The sequence below is a fragment of the Chiloscyllium plagiosum genome, chromosome 10, assembly GCF_004010195.1.
Source record: "Chiloscyllium plagiosum isolate BGI_BamShark_2017 chromosome 10, ASM401019v2, whole genome shotgun sequence".
NCBI lineage: Eukaryota > Metazoa > Chordata > Chondrichthyes > Orectolobiformes > Hemiscylliidae > Chiloscyllium > Chiloscyllium plagiosum.
The window spans coordinates 87,798,985-87,824,288 of record NC_057719.1 but is presented as its reverse complement, the minus strand read 5'-3'; the positions used below and the strand labels follow the sequence as shown (position 1 = coordinate 87,824,288).

Sequence of the window (25,304 nt, the reverse complement as noted above, 5' to 3'; positions counted from 1 at the left end):
ATGCAGTGACCAGAACTGTACGTGATACTCCAAATGCGGCCACACCAGAGTTTTATACAGCTACAGCATGACCTCATGGCTTTGAAACTCCAATGAAAGCTAACACACCATATGCCTTCTTAACAACCCTTTCAACCTGGGTGGCAACTTTCAGGGATCCATGTAAATGGACATTGAGATCCCTCTGCTCATCCACACTACCAAGAATCATACCATTAGCCCAGTATTCTATATTCTTATTGCTCTTTCCAAAGTGAATCACCTCATACTTTTCCGCATTAAACACCATTTGCCACCTCTTAGCCCAGCTCTGCAGCTTATCTATGTCCCTCTGTGACCTACAACATCCTTCTGCACTGTCCACAACTGTACCAACTTTAGTGTCATTTGCAAATTTATTAACCCATCCTACTATGCCCTCATCCAGGTCATTTATAAAAATGACCAACAGCAGTGGCCCCAAAACAGGTCCTTGCAATACACCTCTAGTAACTGATCTCTAGAATGAACATTTTCTATCAACCATCACCCTCTGTCTTCTTACAGCTAGCTATTTTCTGAATTAGTGGTGCTGGAAGAGCACAGCAGTTCAGGCAGCATCCGAGGACAGGCAAAATCGACGTTTCGGGCAAAAGCCCTTCATCAGGAATAAGCTATTTTCTGATCCAAACCACTAAATCACCCTCAATCCCATGTCTCCGTATTTTCTGCAATAGCTCACCATGGGGAACCTTAACAAACGCTTTACTGAAATCCAAATACACCAAATCAACTGCTTTACTCTCATCCACTGTTTGGTCACCTTCTCAAAGAACTCAATAAGGTTTGTGAGGCACGACCTACCCTTCACAAAACCGTGTTGACTATCCCTAATCAAATTATTCCTTTCTCGATGATTATAAATCCTATCTCTTATATTCCTTTCCAAAACTTTGCCCACAACAGAAGTAATTATTGGTCTATAATTACCAGGGTTGTCTCTATTCCCCTTCTTGAACAAGAGGCAACATTTCCTATCCTCCAGTCTTCTGGCACTATTCCTGTAGACAATGACAACATAAAGATCAAAACCAAGGCTCTGCAATCTCCTCCCTGGCTTCCCAGAGAATCCTCAGATAAATCCCATCCAGCTCAGGGGTCTTATTTATTTTCACACTTTCCAGAATTGCTAACACCTCCTCCTCGTGAACCTCAATCCTGTCTAGTCTAATAGCCTGTATCTCAGGATTCAGTCAACAACATTGATTTTTCTTTCCTGTATGAATACTGATGAAAAATATTTATTTAGCGCCTCTCCACACAGAACTGGCCCTAACCTTACCCTAGTAATTCTTTTATTCCTGACATACTTATAGAAAGCTTTAGGATTTTCCTTGATCCTACCTGCCAAAGACTTCTCGTGTCCCCTCCTAGCTCTTCTTAGCTCTCCCTTTCAGTCTTTCCTGGCTAACTTGTCACTCTCCAGCGCCCTAACTAAGCCTTCACGTCTCATCTTTACATAAGCCTCCTCCTTCTTCTTCTTGATAAGAGGTACTAACGATGATCTTTTCCCTAGGGTGAAGGATATCAAGACTTGTGGGTATATTTTCAAGTTGATAGGAGAAAAATTTAGAAAGGACATGAATCATAGAGGTGTACAGCACAGAAATAGACCCATCAGTCCAACTTATCCATGCCAACCAGATATCCTAAATTAATCTAGTCGCATTTGCCAGCGTTTGGCCCATATTCCTCCAAACCCTTCCTATTCATATACCCATTCTGATGTCTTTTAAATGTTGCAATTGTACTAGCCTCCACCACTTCCTCTGCCAGCTCATTCCATACCCTCCGCATGGAAAAGTTGCCCCCTTGGTCCCTTTAAATTTACCCCTCTCACCCTAAACCTATGCACTCTAGTTTTGGACTCCCCCAACCCAGGGAAAATACCTTGTCTATTTACCCTATCCATGCACCTCATGATTTTATAAACTTCTATAAGTTCACTCCTCAGCCTTCGACACTCCAGGGAAAACAGCCCCAGCCTGTTCAACCTCTCCCTATAGCTCAAACCCTCCAACTTTGGCAACATCCTTGTAAATCTTTTCTGAACCCTTTCAAGTTTCACAACATCCCTCCTATAGCAGGGAGACCAGAATTGAATGCAGTATTCCAACAGTGACCTAACTATTCTAAAAATATCCTGTACTTCCGCAACGTGACCTCCCAACTCCTGTACTCAATACTCTGACCAATAAAGGAAAGCATACCAAACACCTTCATCACTATCCTATCTACCTGCGACTCTACTTTCAAGGGGCTATGAACTTGCACTCCAAGGTCTCTTTGTTCAGCAACACTCCCCAGGACCTTCCCATTAAGTGTATAAATCCTGCCCTGAATTGCCTTTCCAAAATGCAGCACCTCACATTTATCTGAATTGATTAGATTCCCTACAGTGTGGAAACAGGCAATTCGGCCCAACAAGTCCACACTGACCCTCCGAAGAGTAACCCACCCAGACCCATTTCCCTCTGACTAATGCACTTAACACTATAGGCAGTTTAGCATGGCCAATTCACATCTGATCTGCACATCTTTGGACTGTAGGAGGAAACTGGAGCACCTGGAGGAAACCCACGCAGACACAGGGAGAATATGCAAACTCCATACAGACAGTTGCCTGAGGCAGGAATTGAACCCGGGTCCTCAGCACTGTGTCAGTGCGCTGCCAAATTAAAATCCATCTGTCACTCCTCAGCCCATCTGTCCATCTGATCAAGATCCTGTTGTACTCTGAGGTGACCTTTTCATTGTCCACCACACGACCAATTTTGATGTCTTCTGCAAACTTACTACCATATCTCCTATATTCGCCTCATAGACATTTATATAAATGACAAAAAGCAGGGGACCCAGCACCGATTCTTGTGGCACACCGTTGTTCACAGGTCTCCAGTCTGAAAAGCAATAATGGGAATGGTGAGACAGGTTCAGAGGCCAGTTATGGGCTGAACTGAGGTGAAATCCTACCCTGGAATGTGGGTGGGAGAGTTAGAATGAAGACAAACACAGACATGGTGGGGCAAGGCTTGGGGGCAGTAGATCCCAGAGGCGAGATTTGAAAAGGAGCAAGATAAGGGGATGAAGGACCAAATCTCTGGCTCAGGGTTGGAGTCAACATGTGAACGTAACTGGGCTAGAGGGTCAGATGACATTGGGCTGAACAGACATTAGAATCCTGTCCTGGCCATGAGTGCAGTGCTGAGATCAAAGATCTAGAAGATACACTACAGAAGATTCTTAGGAAGCACCTTCCGAACCCACGACTACTTCCATCTAGAAGGACAAGTGCAGTAGGTACATGGGAATACCACCACCTTCAAGTTGCCCCCCAAGCCACTCACCATCCTGACTTGGAACTATATCACCTTTCCTTCAATGGTCAAATGGTCGGCATGGTGGCTCAGTGTTTAGCACTGTTGCCTCACAGTGCCAGGGATCCAGGTTCGAATCCCACCTTGGGTGACTGTCTGTTTCACACTCCACTGTGTGGAGTTTGCACATTCTCCCCGGGTCTGCGTGGGTTTCCTCCGAGTACTCCGGTTTCCTCCCACAATCCAAAGGTGTGCAGGTCAGGTGAATTGCTAAATTGCCCATAGTGTTAGGTGCATTAGTCAGGGATAAATATAGGGTAGGGGACTGGGTCTTGGTGGGTTACTCTTCGAAGGTTCGGTATGGAGAAAGTGAGGACTGCAGATGCTGATGATCAGAGCTGAAAAATGTGTTGCTGGAAAAGCGCAGCAGGTTCGGTTATGGACTTGTTGAGCCAAAAGGGCCTGTTTCCATACTGTAGGGAATCTAATCTAATCAAAACCTTGGAATTCCCTCCCTAAGGGCAACACCTGGACTGCAGCGGGTCAAGAAGGCAGCTCACCAACACCTTCTCAAGGGACAACTAGGGATGGGCAATAAATGCTTGTCCAGCCAACGATACCCACATCCTAAAATGAATAAAAAAAACAAAATGGGCTGAAGTTCTTATGCGATGGGAGGGTGTTGCCTTGTGGATGGTTGGCACAGAGTATCCATAGTTCCACTGCCCAGAACCTGAGCTGCCATGTTGGTGCTGGCAACAGCTGTTGGTGGAATCTGAGAATGGAGACAAATAGTAAAATGCTCCTTCATATTGTAGGTGGACATCTGGTCACTGGGCATCATGGTGGTGGAGATGATTGATGGAGAGCCCCCCTACTTCAGTGACTCTCCTGTCGAGGCTATGAAATTGCTGCGGGACAACTTGCCCCCCAGACCGAAGCTGGAACACAAGGTCAGTGCTCTAAATACCCTGACACCTAGATCCCAGGAAGGATGAGGCCTCAATGGGGCAGATTTGCTTAAATCCCTACCCTGTGAGGCATCAACATGGTCGGTCCTAAGTCTGACTCACTAATTCAACCTTTCACCTCAAAATCATGAAACACATGGGAGTTACTATGAGCAACCAAAGAACAGAAGTAAGCCATTTGATCTTGTTCCACTATTCAGTAAGATCATGGCTGATCTGATTGGGACCTCAAATCCGTCTCCCTGGCTACCTTTCACCCCCTTGCTTAGCAAGAATCTATCTATCTCTGCCTTAAAAATATCCACGGGCTCTGTTACCATCAGCATTTTCAGCAAGTGAGTTCCAAAAACGTGCAACAAAACTTTGTCTCTTTTCTGTTTTAAGGTCAACCTCTTACTTTGGAACAATGACCCCTGAGTTCTAGAGTCTCCACAAGGAAATATCATCTCTAGTCCCCTCTTACACTTTTAGACTCTAGCAGATACAAGCCATACCGCCATTGAGATAATCCACCCATTTCAGGTATTAATGTCGTGAGCCCTCTCTGAATTGCATCCAACGAATTGATATCTTCCATAAATAAGGTGAGCAATGCTGTTCACAGTGCTCCAGATATGTAGCTAGTATAGTTCCCTCTTCAATCCATAGCATGTTACTTCCTCTGAAATAACTCCCACAGATGGTTAAAAGTGACTTCATTTTGACAAAACCATATTGGCTCTTCTTGATTACCTTAAATCTACCCAAATGCACTATTATAACATTTTTACTGACATTTTTCCTATGACAGGTGTAAAGCTAACTAGCCTGTGGTTTCCTGCTTTCTGCCTCCCTGCCTTTTTGAATAAAAGAATTGCATTTGCTATCTTGAAATCTAATGGCCCTGTCCCAAATCTAGGGAGTTTTGAATAATTAAAACCAGCACATCAACTATCTCACCAGCCACTTTCTTTAAGACCCTAGGATGAAGTCCACCTCGACCCAGGTATTTGTCAGCCCACAGTCTCAACCATTTACTCAGTATCACTTCTCTGGCAGTTTAAATTTAGCCAGCACACACAGTACCTGTCGATCTGCTGTCTTCATTTCTATCATCGAGAAAAACTGACTGAGAGGGATTTCTTTCTTCCCTCCAATCCTTCTATCTCTGCCTACTTTCTCTTCATGGTTGCATCCATATGCTGACGACCTTCACACTCAGCTCTCCTGCTTGTAACATCTCCCTTTTACTCACAGCTTTCCTTTATGCCTGCAAGCTGCATGATTTTGGTTTTAACTTCCTTCTGATTGGCACTGTCTCCAGGCCAGCGGGTGTCAGGCCCTGTGAGCCAGTATCTCTTTTAGGCTAAGAAATTTGTATTTGATCCCTTAACAATTGATACAAATGCTTAAAAGACCTTATCAAGCATTCTTAAACCTGATTACAGATGCCATTGATATTTTACAAAAAATCTATTCTGTACTGGACTGTTTCTGAGTCAAAATTAATCAGAATAGAGACCTATATGTCTGGGGAAAGGGAGAATGAGGTGGACAGCTCTTCCACCCACTGTTAAATGGTAAAACCTTGGTGGGAGGGAGTGGGGGATGGAAGCATTGGTATAATATTTCTCCTCTGCCGGAGGGGGTTTAAAGAGTAAATACCAGGCTGTGGCTGTTAAGGCTTCTTTGCAATAATGAGGCAAAGGGAGGGTGGGATTCAGAGAACTGGAAGGTGAGGAGGTCCAGGGCTTGAGGAGGCTACAGGGATTTGGAGCACGGTGATGAACACACCCTGAGATGGGACTTATACGAAGATGGGGATTAGAGTCATGATATTGGTTTTATCAATATGGTTCAGTCAGTGAGAGAATGGGGAGGATGAGAATCAATGCTGAGTGTGCAGAAGCCTGCAGTGGTGAAGGGGAGGGAGTCAGATAGAGAGGAATGGGTTTCAATGAGAGAGTTAGAATTATGAGGGACTTCCGCCGGGTAGACAGACAAATCAACTCTAGTGAATACATCACTAGGGAGGCACTACTTTCAAGTTGAGCTCATTCACGATCTTGTGCCAGAACTTTAGATATCAGAAACTACTTTCTAAGTTGAGTTAGAAATGTGTAACTGGAATAGGGGTTGGTGCCTATATCAGAATGTGTTCTGATGAGATGGATTCCACCCTGTGACACACTGTGGGCTGAGCCCCCATTAATGGAGTGGGTCTCTCTTCCACAAATAAAAGTGGATGCAGGGTTAGTCAATTTTAAATACATTTTTATTCAGCAAAGGTATTAAGGGATATGGACCAAATGCAGTAACGTTCACACCACACCAATGCCACACTATCATCATCTCCAATAAGAGACAATCTAACCACACTGCCGCTTAGCATTCAATAGTGTTACCATCACTGAATCCCCCACTATCAACATCTTTGGGATTACCCTTGGCTACAAACTCCGTTGGACTTGCCACATAAACACAGTGACTACTAGAGCAGGTCAAAGGCTAGGATCCTGCAGCGAGTAACCCATTTCCTGTCTCCCTAAAGCCTATCCACTACCTACAAGGCACAAGTCAGGAATGTCAAGAAGCTTGACACCATCCAGGACAAAACAACGTAGAACATAGAACGTTACAGCACAGTACAGGCGCTTCGGCTCTCGATGTTGCTCAACCTGTGAAAATAATCTGATGTGCATCAACCTACACCGTTTCATTATTATCCATATGTATTTCTAATGCCCATTTAAATGCCTTTAACATCAGCAAGTCTACTACTGTTGGAGGCAAGCCGTTCCACACCCCTACTACTCTCTGAGTGAAGAAACTACCTTAATATCTGTCCTAAATCTATCACCCCTCAATGTAAAGTTATGCCCCCTCGTGTTAGCCTTCACCATCCAAGGAAAAAGGCTCTCACTGTCCACCCTATCTAACTCTCTGATTATCTTATACTTCTCGATTAGGTCACCTCTCAATCTTCTTCTCTCCAACGAAAACAGCCTCAGTTCTCTCAGCCTTTCCTTATAAGACCTTCCTTCCGTACCAGGCAACATCCTAGTAAATCTCCTCTGAACACTTTCGTATAATGTGGTGACCAGAACTGCACGCAATACTCCAGGTGCAGCCTTACCAGTGTCTTGTACAGTGAAGCATGACCGCATGACTCCTAAAATCAATTCCCCTACCAATAAACACCAACACACCATATGCCTTCTTAACAACCCTATCAACCTTGGTGACAACTTTCAGGGGTTTATGCACCTGGACACCAACTTCTCTCTGTTCATCTACACTGCCAAGAATTTTACCATTAGCACTACTCTGCATTCCTGTTATTTCTGCCGAATTGAGCTACCTCACACTTTTCCCCCATTAAACTCCATTTGCCACTTCTCAGCCCAGGTCTGCACCTTATCTATGTCCCTCTGTAACCCACACCATCCTTCAGCACTATCTACAACTCTGCCTACCTTAGTGCCATCTGCAAATTTACTAACCCATCCTTCTATGCCCACATCCAGATAATTGATAAAAATGACAAATAGCAGTGACCCCAAAATAGATCCTTGTGGCACATCACTGGTAACTGAGCTGCAGGATGAACATTTCCCATCAACCACCACCTTCTGTCATCTCTCAGCTAGCCAATTTCTGATCCAAATCGTGAAATCACCTTCAATCCCAAAACTCTGTATTTTGTGCAATAGCCTACCGTGTGGAACCTTATCAAACACCTTATTGAGGTCCATATACACCACATCAACCACTTTACCTTCATCCACTTGTTTTGTCACCTTCTCGAAGAACTCAATAAGGTTATAGAGGCAAGACCTACCCTTCACAAAACCGTGTTGACTATCTCTAATAATTATAGATGATTATAAATCCTATCTCTTATAATCTTTTCCAATACCTTACCCACAACTGAAGTAAGGCTCACTGGTCTATAATTACCAGGGTTGTCTCGACTTTCCTTCTTCTAACTAGGGACAACATTTGCTATTCTCCAGTCTTCTGGCATTACTCCTGTCAACAATGATGACATCAAAATCAAAGACAAAGGCTCTGCAATCTCCTCCCTGACTTCCCAGAGAATCCGAGGTTAAATCCCATCCGGCTCAGGGGTCTTATTGCTAAAACCTCCTCTTTGTCAATCTCAATCCCATCTAATCTAGTAGCCTGTATCTCTGTATTCTCACTAACATTGCCCTTTTCCAACATGAATACTGACAAAAAGTATTCATGCAGCGCTTCCCCTATGTCCTCAGATTCCACACACTATTTTCCGATATTTGATTGGCCCTCATCTTACTCTAGTCATTCTTTTATTTCTGGTATACCTTACGGTTTTCCTAATCCTATCCGCCAACAACTTCTCATGTACCCTCCTGGCTCTTCTTAGCCCTATCTTTTCTGGCTAACTTATAACTCTTTAGCCCACTAACTGAGCCTTTACACCTCATCCTCACATAAGCCTTCTTCTTCCTCTTGACAAGAGTTTCAGCTTCTTTAGTAAACTATGGCTCCCTCTCTCAGCAACTATCTCTCTGCCTGACAGGTACATACCTATCAAGGACCCACAGTGGCTGTTCCTTGAATAAGCTCCACATAGTTTCCTTCCCCATCCTATGCATCCTAAATCTTGCCTAATCGCATCATAATTGCCTTTCCCCAGTTAAACCTCTTTCCCTGCCCATTGCTACTGTAAACATAACCGAATTATGGTCACTATCGCCAAAGTGCTCATCTACCTCCAAATCTAACACCTAGCTGGGTTCATTCCCCAGTACCAAATCCAATATGGCATTGCCCCTTGTTGACCTGTCTACATACTGTGTCAGAAAACCCTCCTGCTGACCCATCTAAACTACTTGAATTATAGTATTCCCAGTCAATATTGGGGAAGTTAAAGTCCCCCTAATAACTACCCTGTTACTCTTGCTCCTGATTGATTGGCACCAAATCTACATAGATCCTCTTTCTCCACCACTCAGTGGCAGCAGTGTGTACCATCTACAAGCCACACTGCAGAAAGTCACCAAAGATGCTTAGACAGCACCTTTCAAACCAATGACCACTTCCATCTAGAAGGACAAGGGCAGCAGATACATGGGAACACCACCACTGCAAGTTCCCCTCCAAGTTACTCACCATCCTCACTTGGAAATATATTGCCATTCTTTCACTGTCGCTGGGTCAAAATTCTGGAATTCCCTCTCTAAGGGCATTGTGGGTCAAACAACAGCAGACGGACTGCAGTGGCTTATAAAGATAGCTCACCACCACCTTCTCAAGGGCAGCTAGGGATGGGAAATAAGTGCTGACACAGCCAGTGATGCCCCAGTCTGCAAGTGTATTTTTAAAAATGGGGTTAAGCCGTAGATCATCCATTATCTCATTAAATTGAACTAAATGTCCTATTGCAACCTACAACAGCCCTCCACACTATCCATTACTCCACCAACCTCTGTGGCATCAGCAAACTTACTAACCCACCCTTCCACTTCATCATCAAAGTCATTTATAAATGTCAGAAAGAGCAGAGGTCCTAGATCAGATCCCTATCGAACACCACTGTCCACTGAGCTCCAGGCTGAATACTTCCTATCTACTATCACCCTCTGAAGAATGGACTTAGGAGAGCTAGAAGGGGGCATGAATATGCTTTAGTGGGTAGGATTAAGGAAAGCCCCAAGGCATTTTACACTTATGTGAAGAACAAGAAGATTGCCAGAGAGAGAGGGTAGGGCCGATCAGGGATAGTGGAGGGAATGTGTATCTGGAGTTGGAGGAGGTAGAGAAGGTCCTTAATTAATAATTTGCTTCAGTATTCACTACTGAGAGAGACGTTGGTGTTTGTGAGGACGGTTTGAAACAGACTGATATGCTCAAACATGTCGATGTTAAGAAGGAGGATGTGCTAGAAATCTGAAAAGCATAAGGATAGATAAGTCCCCGGGCCATACTCAGGAGGTGAGGTAAGAGATTGCTGCATCTTTGGAAATGATCTTTGCGTCCTCACTGTCCACTGGAGTAGATTGGAGGGTGGAAAATGTTATTCCCTTGTTCAAGAAAGGAAATAGGGATAACTACAGACCAACCAGTCTTACGTCTGTGGTGGGCAAATTATTGGAGAGGATTTTGAGAGACAGAATTTATGATTACTTGGAGGTTAGTTTGATTAGAGATGGTCAGCATGGCATTGTGAGGGGCAGGTCATGCCTCACAAACCTTACTGAATTCTTTGAGGATGTAACAAAACTTTGAGGATGTAGTGGGCGGCACATAGAACATAGAACATAGAAGAATACAGCGCAGTACAGGCCCTTGGGCCCTCGATGTTGCGCCGATCCAAGCCCACCTAAACTACACTAACCCACTATCCTCCATATACCTATCCAATGGCACAGTGGCCAGAGACCCGGGTTCAATTTCCGCCTCAGGCGACTAACTGTGTGGAGTTTGCACATTCTCCCCGTGTCTGCGTGGGTTTCCTTCGGGTGCTCTGGTTTCCTCCCACAGTCAGGTGAATTGGCCATGCTAAATTGCCCGTAGTGTTAGGTAAGGGGTACATGTAGGGGTATGGGTGGGTTGCGCTTCGGCGGGGCAGTGTGGACTTGTTGGGCCGAAGGGCCTGTTTCCACACTGTAAGTAATCTAATATAATCTAAAACACATTGATGAAGGTAGAGCAATGCATGTGGTGTACATGGATTGTATCAAGGTGTTTGATAAGGTTCCCATGGTAGGCTCATTCAGAAGGTAAGGAGGCAGAGGATACAGGGAAAACTGGTTATCTGGATACAGAATTGACTGGCCCATAGAAGACAGAGGGTTGTAGTAAATGGAAAGTATTCAGCCTGGAGCTTGGTGACCAGTGGTGTTCCACAGGGATAGGTTCTGGGACCTCCGCTCTTTCTGATCTTTATAAATGATTTGGATGACAAAGTGGAAGGGTGGGTTAGTAAGTTTGCCAATGACATGAAGGTTAGTGGAGTGGTGGATAGTGTGGAGGGCTGTTGTAGGTTGCAACAGGACATTGACAAGATGCAGAACTCGGCTGAGAAGTGGCTGATGGAGTTCAACCTGGAAAGTGTGAAGTGATTCATTTTGGAAGGTCAAATATGAATGCAGTTTGCAGGGTTAAAAGCAGGGTTCTTGGCAGTTTGGAGGAACAGAGGGATGTTGGGGTCCATGTTCATAGATCCCTCAAAGTTGACACCCACGTTGATAGAGTTATTAAGAAGGCATATGGTGTGTTGGCTTTCAGTAGCAGGGGATTACGTCTAAGAGTCACGAGGTTATGTTGCAGCTCTATAGAGTCCTGGTTAGACCACACTTGGAATATTGTGTTCATTTCTGGCTGCCTCATTATAGGAAGGATCTAGAAGCTTTAGAGAGGTTGCAGAGGAGATTTACCAGGATGTTGCCTGCACTGGAGGGCATGTCTTATGAAGAAAGGTTGAGGGAGCTAGGGCTTTTCTCATTGGAGTGAAGAAGGATGAGAGGTGACTTGATAGATGTGTATAAGATGATGAGTGGCACAGTTAGAGTGGATAGCCAGAGACTTTTCCCTAGGGTGGAAATGGCTATCACAAGGGGCCATAATTTTAAGGTGTTTGGGGGAAGGTCAGAGCTACACAGAGAGTGGTCGGTCCATGGAATGCACTGCCAGAAGTGGCAGTAGAGTCAGTTACATTAGGGACATTTAAGCGGCTCTTGGATATGCAAACAGAAGATAGTACAATGAATGGTGCGTAGGTTTGTTTAATCTTAGAGTAGGATAAAAAGTCGGCATAATATCAAGGGCTAAAAGGCCTGTACTGTGCTATACTGTTCTCTGTTCTATGTTATAAATGGTGGGACAGGCCCGAAGGGCTGAATGGCCTATTTCTAATCAGAAGAAAAGCTCTGGCACTACCCTGGTACCTTCAATTTGCATCAAAATAACAAAAATAGATCAGTGATGATTCCCCCTCCCATTCTTCTTGGGGTTGCTATGTATTCCTATATGGGGAAGTATGTAACACTGCCTCACAACACCTCAGCATCACTGTCCCAGCTATGTTTCCAAATGCTGTCCACAAAACGTCTATTGATGAAGTATTGCAGCCTCATCCCGCACAACGAGACCCTCCTTTCATACCCAAACTGTGGATCACACAACAAGAGATATGTGTCTCAGTCCGTCTCAATCATTACTTTCATCTCTGACTCACTACATCCAGCTGAATGCACAAGTGACACTGTTTCCTAATATGTAGAAAATTGATAAGATTTTAAATATTCTTCTACTAGATAATTTAGAAATTTGATAGCAGCAGATTTAAATACTTAGTATTATTCTTTAGGTAGGGGTTGGAGGGAGCTATTATCTAAAAACAGTGGACAGTGCTTTCAACAAAGAAGCTTGGAATTCACTGTTCTATGTCTGTGGTCAGCAAAATGTCAGTCTTATGTCTGTGGTCAGCAAAGTTTTGGAAAGAATTCTGAGGGATAGGATTTATAACTATTTGGCAAAGCATAGTGTGATTAGAGGCAGTCAGCATTGCTTTGTGAGGGGCAGGTCATGTCTCACAAATCTTACTGAGTTCTTTGAGGAGATGACAAGACAGGTCGACGAAGGTCGAGCAGTTGATGTGGTGTATATAGACTTCAGCAAGGCACTTGAAAAGGTTCCCCATGGTAGACTCATTCATAAAGTCAGGAAGTATGGGATACAGTGAGATTTGGCTATCTGGATTCAGAATTGGCTGGCTGACAGAAGGCAGAGAGTGGTTGTAGATGGAAAGTATTCTGCCTGGAGGTCAGTGTTGAGTGGGGTCCCACAGGGCTCTGTACTTAGGCCTCTGCTGTTTGTAGGTTTCATAAATGACTTGGATGAGGACGTTAAGGGGTGGGTTAGTAAATTTGCAGATGACACAAAGGTTGGAGGTGTCATCGATAGAGTAGAGGGCTACTGCAGGCTGCAGTGCGACATAGACAGGATGCAGAGCTGTGCTGAGAAATGGCAGATGGAGTTCAACCTGGATAAATGCAAAGTGATGCATTTTTCTTGGCAATGTGGAGGAACAGAGGGATCTGGGTGTGCAAGTACATAGATACAAGATATTGGTTGTTAAGAAAGCATATGGTGTTTTGGCCTTCATTAACAGGGGGATCGGGTTTAAGAGCTGCGAGGTTTTGCTACAGCTCTACAAGTGAGACCACACTTGGAATACAATGTCCAGTTCTGGTCGCCTTATTATAGGAAAGATACAGAGGCTTTGGAGAGGGTGCAAAGAAAGGTTTACCAGGATGCTGCCTGGCCTGAAGGGCTTGTCTTATTGGTGAGACCACACTTGGAATACAATGTCCAGTTCTGGTCGCCTTATTATAAGAAAGATACAGAGGCTTTGGAGAGGGTGCAAAGAAAGGTTTACCAGGATGCTGCCTGGCCTGAAGGGCTTGTCTTATGAAGAAAGGTTGAATAAGCTCGGACTTTTCTCTCTGGAGAGAAGGAGGAAGAGAGGAGACCTGATTGAGGTATACAAGATAATGAGTGAAATAGATAGAGTCAATGGCCAGAGACTTTTCCCCAGGGCAGGTTTGACTGGTATGAGGAGTCATAGTTTGAAGATATTAGGAGGAAGGTATAAAGGAGATGTCAGAGATAGGTTCTTTACACAGAGAGTTGTGAATGCATGGAATGCGTTACCAGCTGTGGTGGTGGAAGCAGAGTCATTGGGGACATTTAAGCGATTGCTGGACATGCACATGGATAGCAGTGAGTTGAGGGGTGCATAGGTTAAGTTACTATATTTCACATTAGGATTAGACCTCGGCACAACATCATGGGCCAAAGGGCCTGTTCTGTGCTGTATTTTCTATGCTCTGTCTATGTTCTACCCCAGTCACTGTTCCAGACTATGTCTGCACACGGAGTCCACACTCACTGTACCAGACTGGGCTAGATCAGGGGCATTTGTACTGAGTGCTGTACAGTGCCACACATAGTGACTCTGGGACACAAATTCCACAAGATACATGGAGCTAAAGCATCAGAAGGAATTTCTCACAGAGGCACACCCTGTGGAACAGGTACTGTTTGGGGCAGTCAATACTGAGCTTGCTACTAGGGTTTAACTGGCTGTTCTGATTTGCCCAGATTGTGTACACGTGGTATTTTACAGGATATTCAGAGAGTGCTGGCCTGGGTGATGGGAATACATTACATGCATTGCCGTTCAGATTGGACATTACGCTTCCTTCAGTACAGAATGTAAGGAGTCCCATTACATCTACAATCTACCGTACTGCAGCATTTGTGTGCATACAGTGATGTGCCAGTCCTTATCAAGTCACATTGTGGTCTCCCTGCATATTCCTAGCCAATATCCTAACCTCCACTTTCTACGAGATTGCCAATCTGTTAATCATCCTTCACCTTTGGTGCTTTTGTCCCAATAAAATATTTCCAGTATGCTGTTCATCTTTGTTCCAAAACTGCCCCGACTCCTTCCAATGTCTTCCCCCCCCACCACCGAACAAGTGGCAAAACCTCAGGTACGTTGTCACTGAGATGGGAGGTAACATACTGGTCTTTATTTTAGAGGATTTAAGTGTGGGAACAAAGGTATCTTATTGCAATTAAATAGCACCTTAGTGAAACCACACTTGGAATATTGTGTGCACTTTTGCATTGAATCATCACAGTGTGGAAGCAGCCCATTCGAACATCAAGTTCACAGGGACTCTCCACAGAGTATCCCTCCCAGACCCACCCCATCCCTCTCACCCCACATTTCCCAAGGCCAATCTACCTAACCTGCACATCTTTGGACTGTGGGAGAAAACTGAAGCACCTGGAGGAAACCTGCACTAACACAGGAAGAATGTTCCTGGCACTGTGTGGCAGCACTGCTAACCACTGAGCTACCGTGCAACCCATATCTCCTTACCTCAGGAAAGAAATAGTGGTCATGGAAAGAGTGCAGCAAAGCTTCATTGAACTAACTCCTTGGATGGAGAGATCATCCAAAGAGCAAGATGAAATAGACCGGTAGTATATTCTCTGGAGTTTAGAACAAAGAACAGGAACAGGCCCTTCAGCCCTCCAAGCCTGCGCCGATCCTCTATCTAAACCTGCTGCCTGTGTCCCTTTGCTCCCTGCCCATTCATGTATCTGACTAGATTCATCTTAAATTATGCTATCGTTCCTGCCTCTACCACCTCTGCTGGCAACACATTCCAGGCAGCACCACCCTCCTCGTAAAGAATTTTCCAAGTATATCTCCCCTAAACTGTTCCCCTCTCACTTTGAACTCATGACCCCTAATAATTGAGTCCTCCACTGTGGGAAAAAGTTTCTTGCTATCCACCCTAAATACACCTCTCATGAATTTGTAGGCCTCATTTAGGTACTCCCTCAATCTCCTTCTTTCCAATGAAAATAATCCTAATCCACTCAACCTCCCCTCATAGCAAGCACCCTCCATACCAGGCAGCATCGTAGTGAACCTCCTCGGCACCCTCTCCAAAGCATCGACATCCTTTTGGTCATGTGGCGACCAGAACTGTACTCAGTATTCCAAATGTGGCCGAACCAAAGTCTTAAACAATTGTAACATGACCTGCTAACTCTTGTACTCAATACCCCATCCAATGAAGGAAAGCCTGCAGTATGCCTTCTTGACCACTCTACTGACCTGAGTTGCCACCTTCAGGGAGCAATCGATCTGAACACCCCGATCTCTTTACCAATTTTCCCCAGGACATTTCCATTTACTGTATAGTTCACTCTGGAATTGAATCTTCCAAAATGCATCACCTTGTATTTGTCCGGATTGAACTCCTTCTGCCATTTCTCTGCCCAACTCTCCAATCTATCTATATTCTGTTGTATTCTCTGACAGATGCCTTCACTATCTGCTACTCATCAATCTTAGTGACATCTGCAAACTTGCTAATGAGGCAACCTACACTTTCCTCCAAATCATTTATGTATATCACAAACAACACTGGTCCCAACATGGATCCCTGTGGGACACCACTGGTCACAGGTCTCCATTTTGAGAAGCACCCTTCCACTACTACGCTCTGTCTCCAGTTGCCCAACCAGTTCTCTATCCATCCAGCGAGAACACCCTGGGCCCCATGTGACTTCACCTTCTTCATCAGCCTACCATGGGGAACCTTATCAAACGCCATACTGAAGTCCATGTTTATGACATCCACATCCCTTCCGTCATCAATCAACTTTGTCACCTCTTCAAAGAATTCTATTAGGTTTGTAAGACATGACCTTCCCTGCACAAAACTATCCTCCTTATCATTGATAAGCCCATTTTCTTCCAAATGGGTATAATCCTATCCCTTAGTATCTTCTCCAGTCGCTTCCCTACCACTGACATCAAGCTCAAGACGATGAATGGGAAGTGATTTCCTTCAAATGTAAAAACACGAGGATCCATGAAGAATATTTCCCCTGGCTAGGATCTAGAATCAGGGGGCTTTCAAAGTAAGGGGTCTTTGGGACAGAGCTGAGGAGGAATTTCTTCACTCAGTGGAGCTGATACTATGGGATACTCCACACCAGAGACCTTGGAAGCTTCGTCATTGAATATATTCAAGACTGAGATTGATAGATTTTTTCACATATTAAACGCGTCAAGGTATACAGGGATAGTGAGAGAAATGGTTTAGAAGATTATCTATGATCTTGTTGAATGGTGTCAAAGAGGTCAATGGCCTCCTCCTCTGTTCTCAGACCAAGAGACCATTGGCTGTTCTGTTTGTCCTTGTCCATTTCTTTGCGGATTCCTACTGTTCCACAACCCCCCCACCTCCACCCCCACCACTCTCAGTGCCTGCAGGTCACCCCTCAACTGATAATCACCAAAACCCCGGCCACCCAGTTTTCCCTCCTGAGCCCCAGGTGGGAATTAGCTCTGCTCTCCTCAAACACATGTGTGATGCCTGTGTGGGTGGTGCCTCTGTGAAGTCAATACGGTAGGGAATTCCAACTGGGCCGCTGCTCCCCTCTGCTCCGATTGCTCATTAACTGCTTCCTGATGTTTCTTCTCCTGCAGGTCTCCCCGATTCTCAGGGACTTCATCAGCCGCATGCTTGTCCACGACGTGATAGAGAGAGCCACGTCCATTAAGCTGCTCGAACACCCGTTTCTGCTCCAGGCTGGTTCTCCAGACTGCCTCATCTCCTTGATCCAGGGCTGCAGCCTGCGATGAAGATGCTGGAAGACTTCACAGTTCCATGGGAATGTGTCACTCTGTCCTCAGAAGGTCAATGCTCCGGGTGCAAGGTTTGTACCAAAAGAAGAGATGGAGGCTGGACCCACAAATACTGACTCTCACTAGTACACAGTCCCATATACAGACTGACTCTCACTGGCACACAGTCCCATATACAGACTGACTCTCACTGGGGCACATTCCCATTCACACACTGCCTCTCACTGGGACACAGTCCCATATACACACTGACTCTCACTGGGACACAGTCCCATATACAGACTGACTCTCACTGGGGCACAGTCCCATATACAGACTGACTCTCACTGGGGCACAGTCCCATATACGCACTGACTCTCACTGGGACTCAGTCCCATATACACACTAACTCTCACTGGGGCACAGTCCCATATACAGACTGACTCTCACTGGGGCACAGTCCCATATACGCACTGACTCTCACTGGGGCACAGTCCCATATACAGACTGACTCTCACTGGCACACAGTCCCATTCACACACTAACTCTCACTGGGACACAGTCCCATATACAGACTGACTCTCACTGGCACACAGTCCCATTCACACACTAACTCTCACTGGGGCACAGTCCCATATACAGGCTGACTCTCACTGGGACACAGTCCCATTCACACACTGCCTCTCACTAGTACACAGTCCCATATACGCACTGACTCTCACTGGGACACAGTCCCATACACACACTGCCTCTCACTAGTACACAGTCCCATATACACACTGGCTGTCACTGGGACACAGTCCCATTCACACACTGACTCACTGTGGTACAGCTCCCACACACTCACACTGACTCTCAGTGGGATACAGTTCCACACACACTGTCTTTTTGTCACACGGATCGGCTTGCAAACAGTGTGGTGCCATTGTCGGTTCTCTTTGGTACCTCTGTGTGTTATTGACTTTTCCAGTAGGTGGCAGTGTATAGCTAGATCTCCACACCTTCTCTCAGCTTATATCTACTCTTTCTGACCTCAATAAATTGTTACAAGGACCTTCAATTCTAGAGGTTCCTAAGTACTGTGATCCATTGACAGACATGACTGTATGAGAAGGCCCCATATATAATGCAGGGGCATATATTACATGCTCGCTGCCTTCTGCAAGAACTGCATTTATTCCTATTCTCGACACATCACCCAGAATCTTGTTTTGACACATTATCTTGAAATCGATAGGAGATTCTACACTCTGGGGCTGGTGATGCAGATGATGAATTTGTATCTATCCTGTATTCCTGATACAAGCCGGTCTCGCAATTGTGTTTCTGTTTAAAACGTATGCTGTCCAAAGTATCCATTCTAGTTGCAGTGATGGGTCAGTATCTCCCAGAGGTGAACACACCAAGCCATTGCAGATGGTTCACCAGCCTGGCTTCAAATTTCATTTGTCACAAAAAATGAATCATTGTGTTTACATATTTAAAAGGGCAGGCAGCACTATGTGACCTCTGATCTGGAAAGGACTAAGCTGGGGGTATTTTGTGTGACTATGTTGTATTTTCTGATTGCTTGTAACGTGTGGACTGTGTAAAGCTGTATTGTGTACACCAACAGTGCACGGTGTTCCATAGACCGATTTAAAAAAAGAATCTCTGTTTAGATTGCAAAGTGTTAGCAAACCTTCACAGCCCATGATGTGATAGAAATGAAATGATAAACTCATTGTTGAACCTGATTGGAAGAATTAAGGGGTTGAAATGAGAGCGCTGTGATGTTTTGGATGATTTCAGAAAATCTGTCAGTTTGTTCAGTGTTAGGTCAAGTGTGACATCTCTACCCACAACAGTGCTGTAACACTGTAACGCCACTGTAATACCAGATCATACGGTAATACTGTAAGACCAGATAACACTGTAACACCCGGTCACATTGTAACACCAGATCATACTGTAATATCAGATCATACTGTAACACCTGATCATACTGTAACATCAGGTAACACTGTAATAACCAGGTAATACTGTAACACCCGATCATACTGTAATACCATGTAACACTGTAATAGCAGATCACACTGTAACACCAGATCACACTGTAACACCAGGTAATACTGTAACACCAGATCATACTGTAACACCAGGTAATACTGTAACACCCAATCATACTGTAACATCAGGTAACACTGTAATACCAAGTAATACTGTAATACCAGGTAATACTGTAACATCAGATCATACTGTAACATCAGGTAACACTGTAATACCACGTAACACTGCAATACCAGGTAATACTGTAACACCAGATCATACTGTAACACCAGATCACATTGTAACACCAGGTAATACTGTCATACCAGATCATACTGTAACACCAGGTAATACTGTAACACCCAATCATACTGTAACATCAGGTAACACTGTAATACCACGTAACACTGTAATACCAGGTAATACTGTAACACCAGATCATACTGTAACACAGATCACATTGTAACACCAGGTAATACTGTCATACCAGATCATACTGTAACACTAGATAATACTGCCACACCATATCACACTAACTCCTGATAATACTGTAAAACCATATTACATGAACACCAGGTAATGCAGGAACACCAGATAATACTGTAAGACTAGATAATATGGTAACACTGCAACACAGATAGCACAGTATGCCAGTTAACACTGTAAAACCAGATAACACTGTAACATGTACCACTGTAACACCATATAGCATTATTACACGGTATAACATTATAATACCATAGAACATAAAGCTGACTTTCCTTGACCAAAAACCCAGACTGTGGAAACCAGAGACGTTTCCTCTAGAACCAAACCATTTGCAAAGGGTCGGATCTCCTCAATTCATTTTATTCCCATTCTTTTTGATCCACTTCACTTGCTGTATTTGTTAAACACCTTCGATCTTTCCATTTCATTGTAAGTAAGTATGTTGATTTAACTACAGAATGATAACAGGACAGGAGGAAGGCATTCTGGCCCGTGAACAAACAATTCACCGTATTCCATCCCCCTTCTCCCCAAAGTCCTGCACATTCTTCCTTTTCAGATAACAATCCAACTCCCTCCTGAAAGCTATGATTGTGTTCATCTCCGCCACATTCTCAGGTCACACATCCCAATCATTTTCTGCAATACTTTGTCATGTCGCTGTTGCTTCCTTCTTCAATTCCCTGAAATCCTTTGGTTCTCCATCCCGTCTGTGAAGCATTGCTGGGATATTAGACCGCAGTTGAGCACAGAATGAGAGTGGATTCTCAAAGCTAGAAAGCAATAGCAACAGAAATACAACATTGTTGGTGCCCCAGAACTAACCTGACCACTTGCTGAGCTATTCCATTGCAGCAACAACATTGACATCTGTCCAAACTGGGCATCACTGAGCAGGTTATTGATGAGCAGGTTACTGCTTGATAGCACCATTGATGATATCTTCAATCACATCACTGATGTGGCAGCAATTGGCCACGTTGAATCTTTCCTGCTTTTTAGTATACAGGACATACCTGGGCAATTTTCCACATTGTCAAATAGATGCCAGTGTTGTAACTGTAATGGAACAGCTTGGTTAGGGGAGTGGCAAGTTCTGGAGCACAAGTCTTCAGAACTATTGCTGTAATGTTGTCAGGAGGATTGGTGGCTTCGTAATAACAGTGCTGGGGGAATGTAATCTAGAGGCCGGGACTAATGTTCTGGTGACGTGCATTCCGATCCCACCATGACATTTCAGGGGGTGGGTGGTATTTTAAGTCAACTTGTAAAATTAAATCTGGAATAAAACGCTTTCCTCATTAATTATGGGCAGCACGGTTGCAAAGTAGTTAGCACTGCTGCCTCACAGTGCCAGGGACCTAGGTCCGATTCCATCCTCAGGTGACACTCTCTGTGAAGTTTGCACGTTCTCCCCATGTCTGCGTGGGTTTCCTCCGGGTGTTCCGATTTCCTCCCACAATCCAAAGATTAGATTACATTAGATTAGATTAGATTACATTACATTACAGTGTGGAAACAGGCCCTTCGGCCCAACAAGTCCACACCGACCCGCCGAAGCGAAACCCACCCATACCCCTACATTTACCCCTTACCTAACACTACGGGCAATTTAGCATGGCCAATTCACCTGACCCTGCACATCTTTTTGGACTGTGGGAGGAAACCGGAGCACCCGGAGGAAACCCACGCAGACACGGGGAGAACGTGCAAACTCCACACAGTCAGTCGCCTGAGGCGGGAAATGAACCCGGGTCTCAGGCGCTGTGAGGCAGCAGTGCTAACCACTGTGCCACCGTGCCACCCACAAAGATGTGTAGGTTATGTGGATTGGCCATTCTAAATTATCCCGTAGTGTCCAGGGGTGTGCAGGCTAGATGGGTTAGCCACGGGAAATACAGGGATTGGGTGGGTCTGGGTAGAATACTCTTTGGAGGTTTGGTGCGGACTCAATGGGCTGAAAGGCCTGCTTCCACACTGTAGGGATTGAATGATTTTATTAATAATGATCGATGTAAAAATCTATCTGGTTTACAGCTGCCTCCCAAAAACAATACTGCTGTCCTTTTCAAGTCTGGCCTATATTGTCACTCCTGACCCATAGTGATAATGGTTACTACCCCAGGGCAACTAGGGGAGGGCAACCTTTGCCAGTGGAGCTCACATCCTAAGGGTAACAAGAAGGGTCTTTTGCCTTTGCTTGATCCAATATACTCACCTGTTTCTTCATATCACCTGAGTCATTCCGATAGAAGACAGGCCCTAGGATTAGGCCAAGATGGATCATCCACTCCGCATTTCTGGTTTGATTGCAGTCCCTATAAAGAGCCAATCTCAATTTTCCATTTCTCAAGCTCCGTAATTTCTGGTATTAGTGCTTCAGATATGTTTCTTTTCTTTTTCATCAACTGAGGATTTCCTCCCCACTAATAGTTAACAGAGCCTCGATTGTATCCGTCTCTTTTTCACCATCTGCTGTCACCCCTTCCCCTTTCTCCCAGAATCATCATAGTGACTCCCCTTTGATCCAACCCAGCAACCTTCATACTCATCCTCCACCAGTTCCCACCACCTCTAACATGATCGTGCTGCCAAACACATCTCCCCCTCCTCCCCTTTCCATTTTCAAAGGGGACTCTGCACACAGGTCAGTCACTGATCTACTATCCAGTCACCTCCAATTTGCTGTCTCCTACCTCTGACATCTTTCTATGAAAGAATTGAAGGGGTGCAACATTTTACACTCCCTACACTCCTCCAGCTAAAATAAAGATTTATTTGTTCGGAAGAAGAGTCATACCTGGCTCAAAATGTTAACTGAGTTTCTCCAGCACTTTTTGTTTTTATTTCAGATTGCCAGTGTCCACAGTATTTTGCTTTGATGTGACATTTAGTTGTTCTTCCTTTGTTTATTTTTATTTTCAACTCCTTTCTGAAGATGCAGTTATGCAAAATATTAATTTATAATATCATTGACTGGACACATAAATATCTTGGACTTTACAAAAAGAAAACTTTGCAAAGCAAAATACAGCAGCATTTATGTCATATGTACAAGAAACAAATTGCTTGGATGGAGACACCATTTTTGGAGCAAGTTTACATGACCCAGTTTGTAATTGGAAAAGGTATTAGATTTGAATGTAAAGTCAGCCTGAAGCAATAATCCTCCTACCACTTTCTCTGAAATCATTTTCATCAATGGATATGAGTTGTAAACCAAATGGAAAAGTCTTACCACCAAATATGGAATGTTCCTAAATGAGAATTCCAAACCTACTATCGCTGTCTCCAGAAAAGCTTCTTCAACCAGCTGTAACTGATACAGGAACACACCTCACTGCCAGCAGCCTGCATGCAAAGTGACTTTACTCCAAGCCAACGTTTGGACAACACGTCACTTTAGTTTTTTTCTCCCCCCCCCCCCCCCCCCCCCCATAGATTTAACTGTTATTTGTCCAAAGTCAACAAAGTTTTGTTTCAGCTTTGGAAATTGTGTGAATGTGACTTTTCAAGACTAATTGTATATATTTGCACAGTTTAAATCTTTTGGTAATAGTCTTGGTTTGAATAAATGTTGTCTTTAATAAGCTAATTCATTATTTGTTATTACAGGAATTCAGCTCCCTTGTTTCTGACACTGAGCTTTGTACAGTCATAAATATCTATACAAAACTATTGATAATTGGCGATTAAACTGACCATTTTAAATTCAAACTTTGTTCTAGCTTCTAGTGGAGTGGGCCATGTCTCTACAAGAATGTAGCACAGTTCTGTAAGAAGTGTCACACATTGCCAGATTGTGGGAAAGTCCTGAACTGCAATAAAACCTGCAGCCCTGATTCCAATACAACCTTCTGGGAAACTGCTTAGTCATGAATTGGTAGAGTGTGTGGGGCCCTGGACGAGTTTTCTGGTTCTCAGAGAGGCCACTCTCTGGGATGAGAATCATTACTGCCAAGGCAGTTGAGAAGTTAACCCATTACATGCCTATTTTTATGTCAGGTGAATTGGCCATGCTAAATTGCCCGTAGTGTTAGGTAAGGGGTAAATGTAGGGGAATGGGTGGGTTGCGCTTTGGCGGGTCGGTGTGGACTTGTTGGGCCAAAGGGCCTGTTTCCACACTGTAAGTAATCTAATCTAATCTAATCTAATCTAATCTATTGTTTTCCAGAAAGTTATGGGTAATCTGGATAACACCCAATCAAATCCTAGTAGCAGGCAATTCAGAAGGCATAAGATTATTTGAGTTACTAAGCAAGGATGACTTACTGCAGGTAAGACCACAGATAGGTAGGGAAACTAAAACTGTATGTGATACACTAAAACAAAACTTGCCATGGAAGGAATGCAGTGGAGGTTCACTTGGGTGATAGCAGGGGTCATAGTGTGGAAACAGGACAGTGGACCCATACCAACCCTCCAAAGAGCATCCCAACCAGACCTCTCCACAACCCTGAACTTCCCATGACGAACCCACACATCCCTGCACCCTACAGGGTAATTTAGCACTTAACCTGCACATCTTAGGACTGTGAGAGGAAAGCAGAACACCTGGAAGAAACCCACGCAGACATGGGGAGAATATGCAAATTCCACACAGACAGTTGCCCAAGGGCAGAATTGAACCTGGGTCCCTGACACTGTGAGGCAGCTGTGCTAACCACTGAGCCACCATACCATCCTATCCCCAATAACTATCTTCTAAGGGTAGATTGGTTGGACTGGGCCTACATTCACTGGCATTTAGAAGGATGAGTGGGATCCGATTGAAATATAGGCAATCAGGGATGAACAGACTCGATACAGGAAGGATGCTTTCCCTGGCTGGGGAGTCTAGAGCCAGGAGATACAGTCTCAGGATATGGGGTCGACCTTTTAGGATTGAGATGAGAAAAAAAATGCCTTCATTCAGGTTGTAGTGAACCTGCAGAATTCTCTACCACTGAAGACTGTGGAGGCCAAATCACTATTCAAGAAAGAGATAGGTATCGAATTTCAAGGCACCAAGGGGGCGAAAGCGGGAATATGGCAGTGAGATAAAGAATCAGCCGTGGCCGTACTGAATGGAAGCACAGCCCCAAAGGGCTGAATGTGTGGTCCTGAAAAGGCACAGCAGGTCAGAGAGCAACCATGGAGCAGGAGAATCCCTTTTAAAAGGGAAGAGACCAAATAGGAATTATTCCCGAAACGTCGATTCTCCTACTCCTTGAATGCTGCCTGACCTGCTGTGCTTTTCCAGCACCACACTCTCAACTCTTGAGTCCT

General features: G+C 44.5%; 1 protein-coding gene across 3 annotated transcripts in view; it reads left to right on the top strand.

Moving 5' to 3' along the window:
• The window catches only part of LOC122553999 (serine/threonine-protein kinase PAK 4-like), a 63,907-nt gene extending 46,049 nt beyond the window's left edge, over positions 1–17,858 (top strand). For all 3 annotated transcript variants that reach the window (XM_043698487.1, XM_043698485.1, XM_043698486.1), the window contains 2 exons: positions 4,175–4,309; positions 17,382–17,858. In XM_043698487.1, coding sequence (XP_043554422.1) covers positions 4,175–4,309; positions 17,382–17,537 — 291 coding nt within the window. In that variant the 3' untranslated portion in view covers positions 17,538–17,858. The remainder of the gene's footprint in view (positions 1–4,174; positions 4,310–17,381) is intronic.
• Positions 17,859–25,304: the final 7,446 nt, after the last annotated feature.